Here is a 16,783-nt window from a genome sequence, read left to right as displayed (position 1 = left end):
AGGATTTGTGACACAGTTTTGAATCCTCATATATCTTCTTGGTGGGTTTAAAGTATGCAATTTATTTTAAGCAACTGCTTAACAGCTGCATTTCATCGAAAATTCTTCTGTGGCAAGTGAGCAGGTTTTTGTTTTGAAAAGGTTACATTTTAGTTTACTTTTAACTCCATAAAACTGATAATCTGTTATTTGCCTAAGATTAATGAAATAATTAATGACAAAGTTCTATTTCTTTACTACAAAAATCTTTAAAAGAGATTGCTTGAATACAAAAATGTAGTAAGAAATACATTTAAAGATAAAACCACAACAAGTGAATATTACAGTGCAGCTTATTAAAGTCAGTATTTTTACTTAGAAACACATTCTCAGAAGTACTTTTCTCAAGTGCTGGTAATTTCTGTATCACAGGATAGTAGCACTTTTATTAATCCAAGGTGAGATGGGAGACACAATTATTTAATTTAAGCCTGATGTGACTTTTCTGTCATGGAAAAGAGTTAGTCTTACAGGATGGTATAAATTCATAAAAATCTTTTCCCATCTGCTCACCTTAAAAGGTAGATATCATCAGTATGCTTTGCACATTCAGATCACTGGTACTAATTTTAACTGCATCACCATGCTATTGATTACTGTTTCTTGAAGCTCTGTACTTTCGTACATGAGCCATTCATTTATATCAACAACAAAAATTAACCTTTTGTAAGTGACCAGAATGTTCTTTCCTATGTCCATAGTAAGAAAATCAGGTTTGGTGAGTAACACATCACACTGTCATATTAAAAGCAAAGCAAAACTCCTCAAGTTGACAAGCATCCTTGTATTTGTCATTCCCCTGGCTCCACATTTCCAAAAAGCAACAAAGCCTTCTAAGGAAAACATCCAAACACACACATACAGTTACATCCAGAGGGAGGAAGTACATAATTTTCATCACTCTTTTATGCTAAGGGAAACGAGAGCCTGGACTAGCGCTCTCCTTCTGGAGATTGCTTTTAAACAGCTGGTGGGGTATTTTCAGTTTGTTCAGAAGCACAGAAAATTACATTCTGTAAGGAAAATGTCAAGTTCATTTGCTGAACTCAGATGGAGAAATAAAAAAAATAGGTAAATGAGAGGAATGCAAAGCAAAGCAAACAACATGTGTTTTCGCAAAGCATGCAAAGATTAGACATCAGTTGCAAACATTAACATATACGGAAAGAATGACATTTAGTTAAAAACTATACACACACAGAAAACTCATAGTATGGTGAAAATACTGATCCAAACTAGACAGAAGAGTTTTCACCTGGCTCAAATCCTGTTTTGATCCTGTAATAAGGCAGAAGCCATAGGGATTCTAAGTGGGTCTCGACCTTGCAGATTACAGAAGATAACTCACTTTACTCCTGCCTACTACTACACTCTACAGCTTCAGAGGAAATACAGTGCTGATAATAAGGATGTTAATAATTATATATCCTCCCTCACATATGCCATGAAGTTTGCAAAACAAAATTTTTGTCTAGAACAACAAGAAAGCAAAGACTACAAACATCTCTAGCACCTGTGTAACAACCCATTTGGCACTGTGTCAATGATTTGAGGCAATTCAAGTCCCTTTTTCTCTTTCAAAATCCTGATGCAGGCACATATGCCCATGCACATCTGTAAAAGGTCCAGCCATTTCCAGACTATCTGCAGTTAGGGGCTGTTTTTAAACTGTAGAATCTAGCTCACAACTTTACTTTTGAGCTTCTGCTCATTAGGAGGAACTGAGTCCTGTGGGGAGAAAATGAACAAGCACCTCTGCCTATTGTTGCTGTTCACCAGCCATTTTGCTTCTAACCACTGCATCTTTTCCCCTCCAGCAGCTTTATTACTCCATTTCTTAAATGCTACAAAATACAGGAGATGAAAGATGAAATACAGTTTCATTTTGTACTGATATAGTTGCACACAACCTAACTAAATGGGCTGGCAAAATGTTGTAACGAGTCAGAATTCAGAGCTTACTTTTGTTTCTTTTAACTTTATGAAAACTTGTGGAACATACACCTGTCCTCCACAATAAGCTGCAGAAGGAAGCTTCCACTTAGAAAGCAGTATGAATGGTTTAACTGTAAGACTTCTGACCAACAAAGTTTTTGAAAAATGACCTTCTCTCCTGAGTAGCCAAGGGGTAGCAGTGCTCTTTTAAGAAGATGAAGAAATTAGCTCAAGTAGACATCAAGGCACTATGTCCCACACATCTAATCATCAAATTGTTTTACTTTCCTTAAGATGAAGTCAAAAGAAATTACATTTTTTCCACACTCTGCCTTCTACTTGCTGGCCTGTATGACAGCTCTGAACTGTATGTCTCTATCTTTAACAGCACTCCAGGGAACAAAACCCTGTAGCATGACAGTCTCAAAGTCCTAACAAGCCCCGAAAGCCTATAAGGCTTTCTTTTGCAACGAAAAGTGCAAGTGGTGTGCTGAACTTTGAGTGTACAATAATCCAATGTATTCTGCCCTGTGGAGAGGAGACAAGCAGATGGGATTTGACAATGTTTAAGGCAAGCTGCGCTGTGTGACCTTTTGCTCTCCTGCATTCTTCTTTATCCTCAGAGATCATCCTTTGGAAGCAATATAGTTTCTACACTGCATCATACCTTTGCATGCAGCAGGACGCAAATGCTTGCCCTGTTAGTATTCCAAATCCTTGCAGAAAAGGTAACTGTAGGGAATATTTTATCTACATTTACTGCTTTCCTAAGTGGGTGACACAATTGTGCAGTCTTCACGAAGGACTCCTGGCCCTTCATGTCTGAGAGGAAAATAAGCATTTCTTAGAGTTGTTGCATAAGACAAGCCCAAGTACATTGCTCGTTTCACATCTGAACATAGAATTGCAAATTAAAAAACAAATGCATGATTGCAGTAAGATATGGAAATAAACTGGAGCAGCTTAGAGCGAGATCTCATCTAACAAGTGATTACACATATACACAAATGTGATGTCTGAAAAGACGTAATCCCCTTTCCCACCTCATCCTGTGTTTAAAGACTATGTATTCAGATTTGTCTGCGTTTTTATAAATCAATGCAACGAAGTAAATTAGGTTTTAATTTTGCTTTTTAAACAGTGAAAGAAAGAAGAGATTGCTTATTTGTTAGAGCAGTCATCTCAAAATGAAAGGTAATTAATCAACTTAATGAAGGAAAGGCATTTCTCATTTAATATAACTGAGCATATATCGAAACCAGGGTAAAATCCCAGCATGACTACCACCTCATGGTGATTCTCCACCATCAGATCACTGTTCCACCAGAATTTAGCTCTTGTTCTTAGAGTTATTAAGTGACATTCGTTTCATCATAGTATACACTTATAAGAAGCGGAGAGGCAGCAGAAAAAAAAATTTCTTATATGGGCACATGCCAAACAATTGGTGCATCCTTTATCCTCCGTGTACTAAGGACAACAAAAAAAAAGATCCACCACCAGTTGAGATCATACCTTCAAAAGTTCCAGACATCCAACCAAATTCCATATTTCTATGTGTCAATCTCTTAACACAAGTCATATGTGATTACATTTTCTATATTCTTCACCTGTGCCTCCACAATCTTACCTATTTTGTCTAGTCAAATTTGTTTGAGTCAACAAGCATTTGCACTAACATGAAACTGCAGAAGTAGAGAAGTGTCATCTGAGAGAAAAAAAAGCAAGCATGGTGGTATCTATGCACTGACACCTGCAGAGGCTCAATTTATTTCTCATCCCAGAAGCCTCATTTTCATTGTTCTGCAAACAAAAGAAAAAACCAAACAACTCTTGGGCAAAACTATAAGAAGACAGGATGAAGGTAAAACAAAAAAAGATTTCAACCTTTGGAAAATCATTTAATTCCACAGTTCACAGGCACAGTGACAGCAATCAAAAAAAGGTTGACACTGATTGTCAGAGAGTCCATCTGTTTGAAGGAGGAATGCTTATCACCCCTGAGTTTAGCTTTTTTTTGTCTTACTCGTGCATCAGGAGTCTTCTCAACTGCCCTGATAATGAAAGACAACTAATGGCAATAAGAATTACTGGTAAACTTACAAGGCAAAGTAACAGTTTGCTGAGCACAGTACTTACAACTATTTCAAGGGGAAACTTGCATTCAGGCCTTCCATTAAAAGAGGCATAAGCAAATCTCTACCATGGAGATCTAGAGCAATCCAGAACATCTTATGGACAAGTTACAGTGAAAAAATACTACGTGAAGTTGCCATGAATGAAAGCTATAGGCAAAGGTTGAACACTGTTACACTGTTGGTAGCTCAGGAAAAAAGAAACCAAACAACAAAAGAACAGGACAGATAAGTAAATATTAATCTGATGGCTTTACGAAAGCCACCAAATGAATCATTTGACTTCTTTAAGAAGGTGGCCAGAGGACATATGCCAGGGCAGAAACAAAATGGCAGTCAGTCATTCACCCAGCCTCAAAGCTTCCTTGTTACCGTTCCACTAACTCTAGAGCAGGCAGTCACAAAGCTTTAAAAAGGTACATATTAATAAGCTTTACAAAAGTTATCAACATTTCCAGCTTGCTAAGCACTCTTTTCATTGTGTCTTTTCTCCCGTACAAAAAATGTTTCCCCCATCAAATCTTCAGCTCGTCTTTTGGCAAAGATTTTCAGAAAGAGAATTCAAGGAAGCTTTGCATTCCCTTCTCTGTCAGGCTGCAACCCTATTGCAAGTTCATCCTAAAACCCCTGTTACTGAACTCCAGTGGCCCATTCTCTAGTCAGAATGTCCTAATCTGCTGTAGCTGAACCTACTCAGCCTGTCAAGTAGGAAATCCTTTTACTGCTCTGTCCTATAAGCCTCTTATCTCCTAATTCTGTGAGGCTGAGAAATAGCTGTTCTGCTCATTAATCCTACAACATCTGTTAGAAGGGGATATATACCTTCGCACTCAAACACAAGAAAATAGGTTTCATAAAGATAGTTCTTTACTATCAACTTAGTGGAGTCCCACTCCACAAGGTTTTTTATAGGAATTGGACGAGCAATACACAAGCTTCTGCACTTTCACAAAATATTCATATTTGATGCTATAAAAATTTTCAAGAACCTGGTTCAAAGTAAAGACTATCTAACAAAAGCTGATATTGCCTAGTGCCAGAAAGAGCATAGCCAACCGCTGTTTTGGCAAAAAGTGTTATAGGGATGACTACAAAGACTTTGCACTATAGTTTGTACATACACCATTAGTCTATAATGAGATCTTTCTCAATCATTTATTACAAACCCATATCATCCAAGACCTTCAAAGACAGCTCAAAGGAAAAAAAAAAAAAGAACAAATACACCACAACAAAAGAGATGACTTCTTGGCTCAACTAATGCCTGTAATTATCAACCCCAAGAAATGCTAAAGGTTGCTGGTTTTCTCCCTATATGCAATATTCAGCCAAGGATAAGGTGGTATTTTTAATCAGGACTGATATCTTCTGTTTCTCTGTATCAAGTGAAAGCTCAGTACACACAGTTGCTAAACACCACTGCAAATATGTCAGAGATCATGTCACAAGATGTGAAAGTAAGTTCTCATATAATATACATTATTTAATACCTGATGGACAAACTTAGACCTACCTAGGTAGTTCAAAAAACCCCAAATCCTTCTTGAGATTTGTGTTGAGAAAAATGTTAAAGTGGCAAACTGTGTTAGGATCACAGATATTTCGTGTCAGTTGTACCTTTTATTTTAACTATAAATGTCACACTTCATCATGCAGCTGTCAGCTTCCTTTAATGTACTAAATGCTATCATGTAAGCACAGAATCTGACATGATGTAACACAACAATTAAAATAAAAAGCAAGTCAGCTTTGACATCATGTCACTTCTCCGTTTGCCGCAAATTAAAGGAAAAAACCTCAAAAAGTACGTAAGTAAAGGCTAGACAAGAAAGAAGTTTGCAAAAAAATCTCAAAGCCAAATATCTTATGTCACATTTTTACATTCAATTTCAACAAAACGCATCCACAGCTTTGGCACAGCTAATTACAAACTGACACCAGAAGACATCAAGAAGGAAGCCTAAAACTTCTAGAAAGTCTTGATTGTAATGAATAGAGTCGGTTCCATAACAGCTGGCATCCATGGAACTAAGCAATTATTTTTCACTTTCTATACTACCCTTTTTCAATTTCTATCCACTCTGTGGTACTGCTGCAGCACTTTAAAATTGTTGATGCTTTTCAACCAGGATGCAGGAGCACCGAAGTCCTGCCTGAAACAATGTCTTGTAATAATGGAGAAATTATGAACTCCAGATAATCAATATTGAAATTGGTCATGTACTACAAATTTTATTTGTGTTTACCACATTTGATGCATAATGCTAAATAAAAGTACCTGAAATGTTCAAAAATTAACTCTGAAAAAAAGGAAAATCGTGTATATTTGGAAAAGTATATTGCTAATAAATATATTTTCTCCTTTTCATTTTTTTTTCTGTTAATTTATATCAATTCTAAATCCACATTAAGTATATCAGCAACATAAAAATCTTCGTCCCAAGGGAAAGTTAGTAGCATCTGTCACATACAGAAAAATGTCACATGCCAAATATTTTCTCTGGCCATACCATTACTCAAAACCTCTGTGACCCAGGGAAGAAATAATCACCATGTTCATAGTCAGGGAGGAAAGAGCTGAGCAAAAAGAATCTAGAGGTCTATTCTAAGAAGGGAAGGGCATTGGACATTTAAAGAATATTTCTGTAAAAACATTCACTTGAAACACTGATTTAACACAAATCTCTTTTTCCCCCTTCATGGAAATTAAAAGAGAGGAGAACATGGGTAGAATTACCCATGTTCTAGCCCAAATAGCTTGTAATTTCAGAACTGTTTTCTGCTGATTCGCTTCTACACCTTCCAAAAGATTGAGGCCACTAACCTGCTAGAGCAACATTAAACTTAACATCAGTATAACTTTGACTGGAAAGGACTTACAAATGAGTGTTACTCAATTACATACAGTATATTTGAAAGTGTAGTATGACTGCAAATTGCACAAGAACCAAGAATATAAAACACCTGAGGTAGATAAAAACAAATACAAAAGGACATACAAATGAAAATATCCAATCGAAGTAATAAAAAAATAACCTCAGATTGAGGACAGCCATAAGGGTAGATAAAGCCAAATCCATGAGTAGAATTTGGACACCATCAAAGCTGCTAAGAATTTGATCTTGAAAGACTACTCTTTAATTACATAATGCTAGGGGTTGGAAGATACCTCCAGGGATCATCTAGTCTGAATACTAAAAAGTGGTAATATTTGTATATTTCTAAGAACTTGGGCTGTATTAAATCTCAGTGACATTTCTGCTGAAGGACGCAATTTTTTAAAAACCACAATTAAACAGTATTTCTTGAGGACTATATTCAGCTACATGAAGACTTCAAAGTGATCACAATGAATGAACACCTTTAAATTATCTATTCTATTCTTAGTTTTTTCTGAGCCTTAAGTGTTTCATTATTGTTGAAAACATTTGTGTGCACACAAGGGGCAAGAGAAGAGAGGGAAGAACTAGCTCTTTCGAACACAGACATGTCCAATTGTGAATGTTTATACAGGTCATTGGTTATATTAATCCCCATAAATTTTCCTGTATCAGCCTATTGAAGGAATCCACCTACAAGGACCTTTACTTTACAAGCATTATTACAAGATGTAATTCATTGGCATACCTATGACTTCAAATGTGAAAATGGTAGAATAGTTAAAGTTTAGAAAAAAAACATCCAAAACCTTCCCTTTTTACACTTCTGACTATTATTATACATAACATTATAAATATTACCATTTGAGAAATGAGACTTGAGCTCCATGTTGAAATGATGATAAAATTCAATACATTTCATACCTGCACTTCTTAGGTTAGGGTCTAGATCTGGCATTTCCTTGGATGCTTCTGGACTGACACTGTAGATGGATGCTCCTGCTTCACTCACAATGCTGAAAAATAACACAGCAAGCAATTAAAACACCACAGAACTGAATAACACAACTAAAGCAAGTGACTTAACGGAATTTTCACATTTTTTTAAAAAACTCATGTTTTAAAAACATTTTTAATCAACTGAATATTAAGACAGTACAAAATAAAAGATCTCTGTTTATGACAAAAGACCTTGCCTTGATCTGCAGCATCCATTCTTTTGAAATTTTGGCTCTATTATAGATACATACTGTGCATCATATGAGCCCTCACAATAATGTTACAATGGAGGAAATTAACACAAGAAACAAGTGTTACCAGAAGTAAAAGGGGAAATTGGCTTCCATAAACATAACAAAAACTTACCTGACAACTTCATTAACAACAGCTATGTTGTAAAGTCTAACATCAAACTACTACATAAATCCAGGTTGTGTGTGTACACACACTGTCTAAAGCTAGATGCCTAAAATATACTCAGAAAAATCCCCCAACCTGATACACACTGAGCCACAGAGCTGCAGCTTGCTTCTCAGCAGCAGTTAATATCATCTTCTCCCTGCTCTCACTGCCATCCCCCCAAAAAACCACAGACTGCATGTCATCAGTAACTTAAACTACAGTTCATATATCTACCATATACTCCAAACTTATTCAGTAATGATGATAAACTCACCAATTCAAGTCACATCATTAAAAAACCCTCAAGTGCTCTAGTTCCACTCAAGAGAAAATGGCAATCAATTGCTCACAGCGTAAGTTTATTTTCAGCTGTGAAATTTTGACACCACTGAATCAACAGTATATGTCTTCAAATACCTTCAACACAACTTGAATTTCAGGTTGATAATAAGGCATCTCACAGCTACTGCAGATGAATACTATCAGTTTCAGAACTAGTTTCGTTTTTACTGTTCCACTCTTGGAACAACCTTATCTTTGCCATAAGAGGGGCAACCATAATACTTAAGAATCTGACCTTTTAATAAGTTTGGTTTCAATTGTTTTAAAATTAGACTACACATTTTCTTTTTAAGAACAATCAGTAGGTTGAATTTTTAAATAAACTGATACCTAGAAGGCCCACCCTTTCGAAAAATCTGGAGTTCAGAGAAAAAAAAAAAGACATTCTCATTCAGTGTTCCAATCATGTCAACAATAAATAGTGTAAAATGCAGATATAAAAGGTGATAATTTCTTACTATTGATTTTACAGATCTCTCAATCAAAACTGGAAATTGCTAGTGTGCTGCACACACAAGTCAGATTTTGTACTCAAAATGGAAAAGAGCATTTCAGTATTACAGACAGACTGGATCTTTCAATAACTATAGAGAATAAAATCCTGTTTTCTTCTGTATTAGTATAACTCTAAACTGGTTGTTTGAATGAGTCTAACAGAGAAAAAAAAATTGATGAGACAAAAACGAAACTATTTATGTGGTCTTTTGAAAAGATTCTGCATTACAGGCATTCCTTTACTATAGATGACATTCAGTAAATAGTCTCAAAGGATTCTGAAATATGTTTGTATGCTAAAAAAATGAAGCTGTTGACAGAAGCTTAAAACTGATTTTTCTGATAAATGAGTAGTTTAAAGAGCAATGCAGCAGAATGTATTTCTTAATCTGTTCACACCTTACAAAGGCAGCATCTGGCAAGTGCTCTCTTTTTGGATATTGCTTCCAAAAAACCCCCACACATTAGCACACACTTCTAAGGCTTTTCAGTAATAGGTCTTCAAACTTTGTATTCAAACAGATCCAAAAAGTCACCTCTAACACAATTTCTAAATTTAATACATTGATCTTACACTTCGGTAAAAAACATAAAAGCAGTGTTTTGCACACATTTTTACAGTACTGTACTAATACACATAGATTATTGCTTCATCCCTGCCAGTCTTTCGTGCAGTGAAAACACAAAGTGACCTGGAGTTTTAACATACTTGACATTTAATTGATACCCATTAATGCTACATTGACAATTCAGAAGTGAGAGGATTGCAGTAATACTATCATTCCACAGTAGTAAGTAAATAGTGCCAAATTTTAAGGTAGGTAGTACAAAAAGTCCTTGCTGAAATGAGTAAATAAAATTGAACTCAGACAGAAATATTTGAAAAGAAAACATTTCCTTTCCTCAAGTGCCAGAACATTTATATATCAGGAAGAGGAGCGAGAAAAACCAAGTAAAAAAAAAAAAAAAGCCAAATCTGTCTCAAGGAAGAAAATAAGATATAAAAAGCACTTTTAGAAGCAGCACACATTATATAGTTGACATTCACTCTGATATGGTTTTATATACGCATGCAGTTATTCTTTAAGCATTTGCTGCAGCAGATTTGGAAAAGCAGAGAGAAGAATTTCCACTTGTGCAGAACCCCATATCACTGCACTTAAGACAGTAAAACCCAGACGTTAAATACATTTGTTACACAGAGTAAATGCGTAGGGCCACAAACTCCAAAGAAATCATCCTCTGGTTCACTCAGCCATAGTCAACCAAACTTTTACAGACCTATTAGTGGCTGTCATGTGGTTTTATTTAGTTTGTTTTTAGCTGCAGTGAGGTGGTTAGTAATGTGACACTGGCACATACAACGCTAAAACATTTAGCTTGGTCACAATGCTAAGATTACAGGCAAAATTGGTTTGAGGATTTTTAGTTGCAGTTGCTTTGGATTTTTCTTTTTGACTAGACAGGAGACAGACACTTTGGTTTACAGACATTTTGTTTGCTTGTGTGTTTTTCAAATTCTAATAATTCTCTTTAAAAGGGGGTGATATACAGGACAATTTAAGCTAATTTAATGTTGTAAAATGCTCTACATCATGCTTGTAAAGAAAATACATATTTTATGTCAGGGAACATTAAGACAAAATCAAACCTGCTCAAATCAGTGGATGACAGAAATCCACTCTGTTCTCTACCCTCCCTTCCTCCCTCGCCTTGTTTTAAAAGATATAGTTTTCAATAGTGTCAAAAGGAAGCCCTTATAAAAGCTGGTAAAGACTATACCTAAACAAAAAAAAAAATTATATCTTCAGAATTAGAGTTTGTTTGTATTTGGGTATTTTAAGCTACATAATGTCTTAATCCAGAAAACTAGACTCCCTCATTCCCGTGCATTTCTTCAGAGGAAAGACTTGCACTAACCAAAATCTTAACAGTTAAAACAACATTATTAAAAAAGCTATTTTGCTATTTCAAGTCAAAATGTAGTAGGCAAATAAGCAAGAGGTCATGATTTGATACACTTCTAGTACATGAATGGACAAGTTTCATAAACTGCTCGCCAAATTAACAAAAATGAAGGTAAGGAATCTGCGACTGTGCCTCCATACTCTCTCTGTTTCCCACATTAGCTATCCTACAGACAAGCTTTCTTCCCCAGAAACAGTATCCAACTTTAAAAAACGTCTGCCTCAACAAAGAAGCCACTACATAATATTTCAATTTAATTTTTCATTGTACAAACAAGTTTGTTGCATAGAAAGTAAGTTTCTGTGTACTGCACTCACATTTGTTAAGACATATTTTAAGCACTGTTAAGCTAACATTAAATATATTCCACCAGCACCACCTGGTGGGCCCTCAGCTTTATGCCAGAGACCATGCCTGCTCTTTTAAGGAGTCTTATAACATTTGCTAGAGCAAGTTATTTCTTACTCAGTTTAAATAAGCACTATATAGTTGGTACGGAAAGATAATTTAAAGACATGTTCAAAACATTCAGACTTTCGATCTCTTAACTTTTACAGGAAAAAAAAAACCACCAACCTTTCTTGTAAAAGGAAAAAAAAGCAACTTACCTACAAAAATGCATGTAAATATTGCATGTAACAAACTAGAGTTAGCAACAGTTGTAAACTCTACTACAATTTCATGTTACATGAATGTAATGGCATTTCTGAAAACTTAAATGGTTTCTAGATCATAAGTCCTTATTGAAAATGTTTTCAAAACCATGTGCAGAAGTCTATCGTATGTATAATGAAAGATACTTCAGGCTAGAGGCTATTAAAGATGGATGCATCTTCCTGTCATACTAATGAACCTTACCAACTTTTCAGCCTGTTTTATTCCATTGAAGTAATTTCCACACAATCAAATGCAACACTGGATTAATAGCCCACAGAGAATGAAAAAAATAACTTTAACCAACTTAACTTACTGTTCCTATAATCTCCAAACACATGTTTTACAACCCTTTAAGAAAGAATATTAGTACAAAGAAGAGACCAGTGCTAACATTTGGAAGAAAATCATGGTCACTCTAAAAGCAAAGGGTACGTCAACATCAAAATGAGATAAGATTTTCATATTTGGTCATAAAATCATCATCTGCCAAAACATAACTCCCTGATCAAAAATTAGTTCAGGAGGTTAACTCCATTAAGCTGACTTTTTACATATTAACTGAGAAGTATATTCTTCCTAAGCTTGTGGCAACAAAAGCTAGAGGTTCCCACAAAGAACGGAAGTACAAAAGGGTCAGAGGATTACTCAAGTGTTACTTACTAAATTAATTGGCTTAAGAATTACTCAGAACAGAAAATAATTATAAATATTTGCCAGAAAAGAATGCTACATTTAGCAGCTTGACTGGAATGCTTACAAGCTTTAATTATGTTGATAGGCTTAGTGATTAAAAACAAACTGATGAGGGGCAGGGAACTTATTTAATTACAGGCTCAAAAGAAGATTGGGCTATTTCAGGAACGAGAAATCCACTCGGCCTTACTGAAGTTGCAGAAGTCACAACTAGTTTCACAAGAGCCCAAACCAAAAAATGGTTTAGACCTATGGAAATACTAGAAAAATAGGCAGTCTGCATCTGTTCTTATGCGTCTCTCTACCCATTTTTGGCAACTAATGAAAGTCACTTAGGGGAAGAGGTCAAAGCAGCTCTTCACATTAAACAGCAATAATCCGTTGATTTGCATTTTGACTTATGTCTCACTCTTTCCTCTCCTGTCAAGCCAGACAATGCCCATGGCAGAAGTAACTCTGACAGTTACTTGAACTCACCATTACCAATGGCAAGTTGCAGGTTCCTTGCCATCATAGGTAGAGTTACCTGCTGCTTCCAGGATCTCACATTCGGGTATGAGAGCATTCCAGCCCCTACACACTGCATACAGAACATTTCCTTTTCTGGACAATATGAAGAATTTGGTCAACTGAAGACTGCAGCACAGTGCAGGCTGAGCGAGTTGCTGTGATTTATTCATCCATACACATTTTGCCACAGGAACAATAGGGTACCAGGCTTGACAGACCCTGGCTCTGACACAGCTACACCATTGCTTTCATTTTATTAGGAACATATGTCATGGAAGTGCAAGATAAAAACGTTCTAGTATATACTCAAACAAGAAAAAGGCTGAAAAGATTTTTAAAAGCCTGTTCATTCAGACAGATAAGATAAAATTCAAAATTTGGTCTCTCTACCCTCTCTAGCTAGTGGTATGGCAAAGGAAGATGTTAGGATCATAAAAAAAATATTATATTAGAAAGCAATCATTATTCAACTGAAGCAAGTAAAAACCTCTACAATTAATCTCTGCTTTTAAATAGTCTAAAGATTTAGCTTTATATTTTAACTATACTATAGAATTCAGGAGATATTCTTGTATTAAATATATTTTATGATATACTTTCCATTCTTTCATTAAAAAAATTAGTCACTATGTACTACACACGTTTTATTTATACAGAAGTCCATTTCTCAAAATCAGTCACTTTAGACATGAGGCATTAGCTTTCTCTTGCAAAAATACTACAGAAAAGCTCATAGTGACACCATTCAGTTAGATGAAGGAGGGCATTGATCGATATGACACGGACAAGTTTTAAAGAACAGTTCCTACCCAGAAACACTCAAGCACACAAGAACTGAAGCCCACAAAGTGTCTTCAGAGAGTACATCAAATGATGAGCTGTGATATAGACCCTGCATTGTTGCTCAGTCACATTCTGAAACCTTTCATAGAAAATATTAGCTGAAATTCTGCTCTAACTAGTGTTTTGAAGTCAAAACAAAAAAACTCTGCAAAGGTTTCTACGCACATATGAATAAATTTGCTCAGTATTTCAGAAAGTTCACCAGAAATTACATCACAAAAAGATGAAAGTAATTTTGTCTTGACCAACAAAACCTAGTTTTTAAATCAAAAATTAGTAAGCTATTTACAACTAGGAACTCTGACATGCAGCAAATTGTAACACAGAACAGTATATTTTTTAGTCACAAATGCCACTTTTGAAACAGCTTGCTAACTCTACAGTAGAGACAATAAATAAGCATCTTCTGAAGCAGCTTCTGAAATTACAGAATCTCAAAGCAAACATCCTTGCCTTAAGGGACTATTTCTCTTCTGTTCAGACACAAGTGATATTTAGTGCCAGTTAGGCTGATGACTTTCCTGGTAGTCAGTATAATCTTTAGAATCTTCAAGAGAAAAGAATTAGACCTGCTTCTTTAAGCGTTTAGCAAGATAATCTAATCAGAGTTTCTATCATGACTTGAAATCATGAAGAGTGACTTAACTTATATGCAGAACTAAATTTCACTTCAGAAATGTACTTTCAGATGAAGAACAATATGCAAAAGAAAACCTTAATGGATTGAAATACCAAAGTATGGTCTTTCAACATCAAATAAAGTGCAAGAACTCCTCAATCTGTATTTTATAAAAAATTAAAAGGAATACAAGAAGTCAAATCCAGTTTAACTAAGAAAACGTGAATCCAAACCTCAGGAGCAATGCATGACAGAGACCGAAAAGTTAGGAAGTATACTAAAAATGCAATTATTGAAATAGTTGTCATCAAGTATTACTTACTTCCCTGTAAGCTGGGAAATATTAGGGCTAAGAAAGCCCAGCATTTTTTACTTTGACTCCTTTAGAATATGTGAGGGCTGCATATTGATTTTACATTCTAAGAGCATTTTTCCTGTAATCAAACATAACAAAAGGATATTTCAAACAAAAGGCCAATCTTGTTCTAAGCAATGCAACCTGATTGCCTATTTGTTAGCACAAAACAGGTTTCAAGAATATGGAGGAAGCAATTGTGGCATAGGATTTAAAGGCTTTTCCTTTGAAAAAGTTACTACTTTGAAAAAACACAGCCCAGTTCTACTAACTTCCAGATTTGGATGAAAATAGAAAATATCCCATGTAAAACACTTCACTCATTACTGAATTAGAAGAGTTAAAAATCTTCTGGATTCAGTTCCTCAACTACCATCATCTCTCCCCCCAAAGAGAAGTAGTCTGAAATTTCCCACCATTAAAACAGTAGGACATATGCTGCTTGTAGCACAATGAAATATGTTTGAGAATTGTCACAAGATCTTACCATGCTTTTAATTTCTTCTGTATTAGATACAACTCTATGAACATCTAAATCAAAAACTACTTATTGTACTGAACTAGTAAAACTAACTGTATAGCTACGGCTCGGAATCCTTTATTCATCTATGTATGCCCTCAGCACATCCCTGCAAAGGGAAGAATGATCAGATATCTGTCTTCATCTTGTCTGAAAACGATGACATTTTTCAGTAAGAAAAGGGTCCAAATGGCAGGTGTCAAAGAGCTTTAGCTTCACACGTGGTGCTAGGAGGCAGAAAAAACAACAGTAGCGTGTGGCCATGTCAGAGCTGCACAGAAGCTGCTGTACAAGTGCATATCTGAAAAGAGCAAACCTCACAGCCTGTTAAATCAATCTACTGCCAGATGCTGTTATCAGAACAAAACTGGTTCCGCGGATTCATCCCCAGAAGAAATACACATCCCATGTCTACAGTGAAAAGTGAAAGACCTGGGGTGGCATGTATCAAGACTGAAGGTGACAGTCACCTGTGACTGCCCCCGCTGCTTTCATTGACAGTTTGAGAAAACGGGTCCTGTCATTGCTCATAAAGCAGTTGGAAGTAGATTTTGGATCTAGAGTTCAGATTTTCAGGCTCTCTGCAAGAGCAGAGAGGAGCTTCAATTCCAAGTTAACCATCCAACTAAAAGGCAGTTAAGTAATTTATTTTTACTTTAAACACTGCAGTACAGGAGAAATTTGAGAGGAAATTTAGCTACTCCTCCTCTCACTGTTGCAGCAATGACATAAAGAGAAATTGCAGGAATATGAACGTTATTGAATACAATATTACCTCAATGTAAGAGGGCAAGTTTAAAAAAAAAGTACATTTTATGTGATTACAATAAGACCACGTTTAAGTAATTTTAAGCAGAAATAATGATTATTGGATGTACTCCAATATGTTAAGAAGTTACCTATCTGTAACAAATTAATATTAAGATTAGAAGAAAGAGTAGGCAGTAAAAAAGGCTTCAGGATTGACATAGGAATTGAAAACCCTAGAGTCCATATCCAAAAATATAATAGGCATGAAAAATGGTATGCTCCTCATGAATACACTTTATAAATTCAAGATCAATTCTCCCAGTACTCACTCATTTTTACACAAATTATCCCAATGATCTCAAGGGAACAAACTGAATATACAGCTCTACAAAATATACCCAAACACTGACAAGATGTTACCTACTCTCTTTTTACCCACTGGGAGGGAGGGGCACATGGAAACAAACACAACCGATTTTGGTAGTCACATTCCAAAAAGAAGAGAAACACTAGGTGATTTTAAACACATTTCATATATTTAGAGACACTCTTGAAATGAAATTGCCTAGATGCATACACTAAAAACACTGCAGTCCAAAAAGATGCTGCTGCTTCTCGAAAAGCCCAGCAAAACCATTCCAT

General features: G+C 35.6%; 1 protein-coding gene across 7 annotated transcripts in view; it reads right to left on the bottom strand.

The window, feature by feature from the left end:
• Positions 1–16,783, bottom strand: part of SRBD1 (S1 RNA binding domain 1) — a 124,594-nt gene that overhangs the window by 55,305 nt on the left and 52,506 nt on the right. For all 7 annotated transcript variants that reach the window (XM_061990006.1, XM_061990001.1, XM_061990002.1 and 4 more), the window contains exon 17: positions 7,913–8,004. In XM_061990006.1, coding sequence (XP_061845990.1) covers positions 7,913–8,004 — 92 coding nt within the window. The remainder of the gene's footprint in view (positions 1–7,912; positions 8,005–16,783) is intronic.

The sequence above is a fragment of the Colius striatus genome, chromosome 2 (assembly GCF_028858725.1).
Source record: "Colius striatus isolate bColStr4 chromosome 2, bColStr4.1.hap1, whole genome shotgun sequence".
In the NCBI taxonomy this organism is placed as follows: Eukaryota; Metazoa; Chordata; class Aves; order Coliiformes; family Coliidae; genus Colius; species Colius striatus.
The sequence above is the reverse complement of the archived record's forward strand: the minus strand, read 5'-3'. Positions and strand labels throughout refer to the sequence as shown.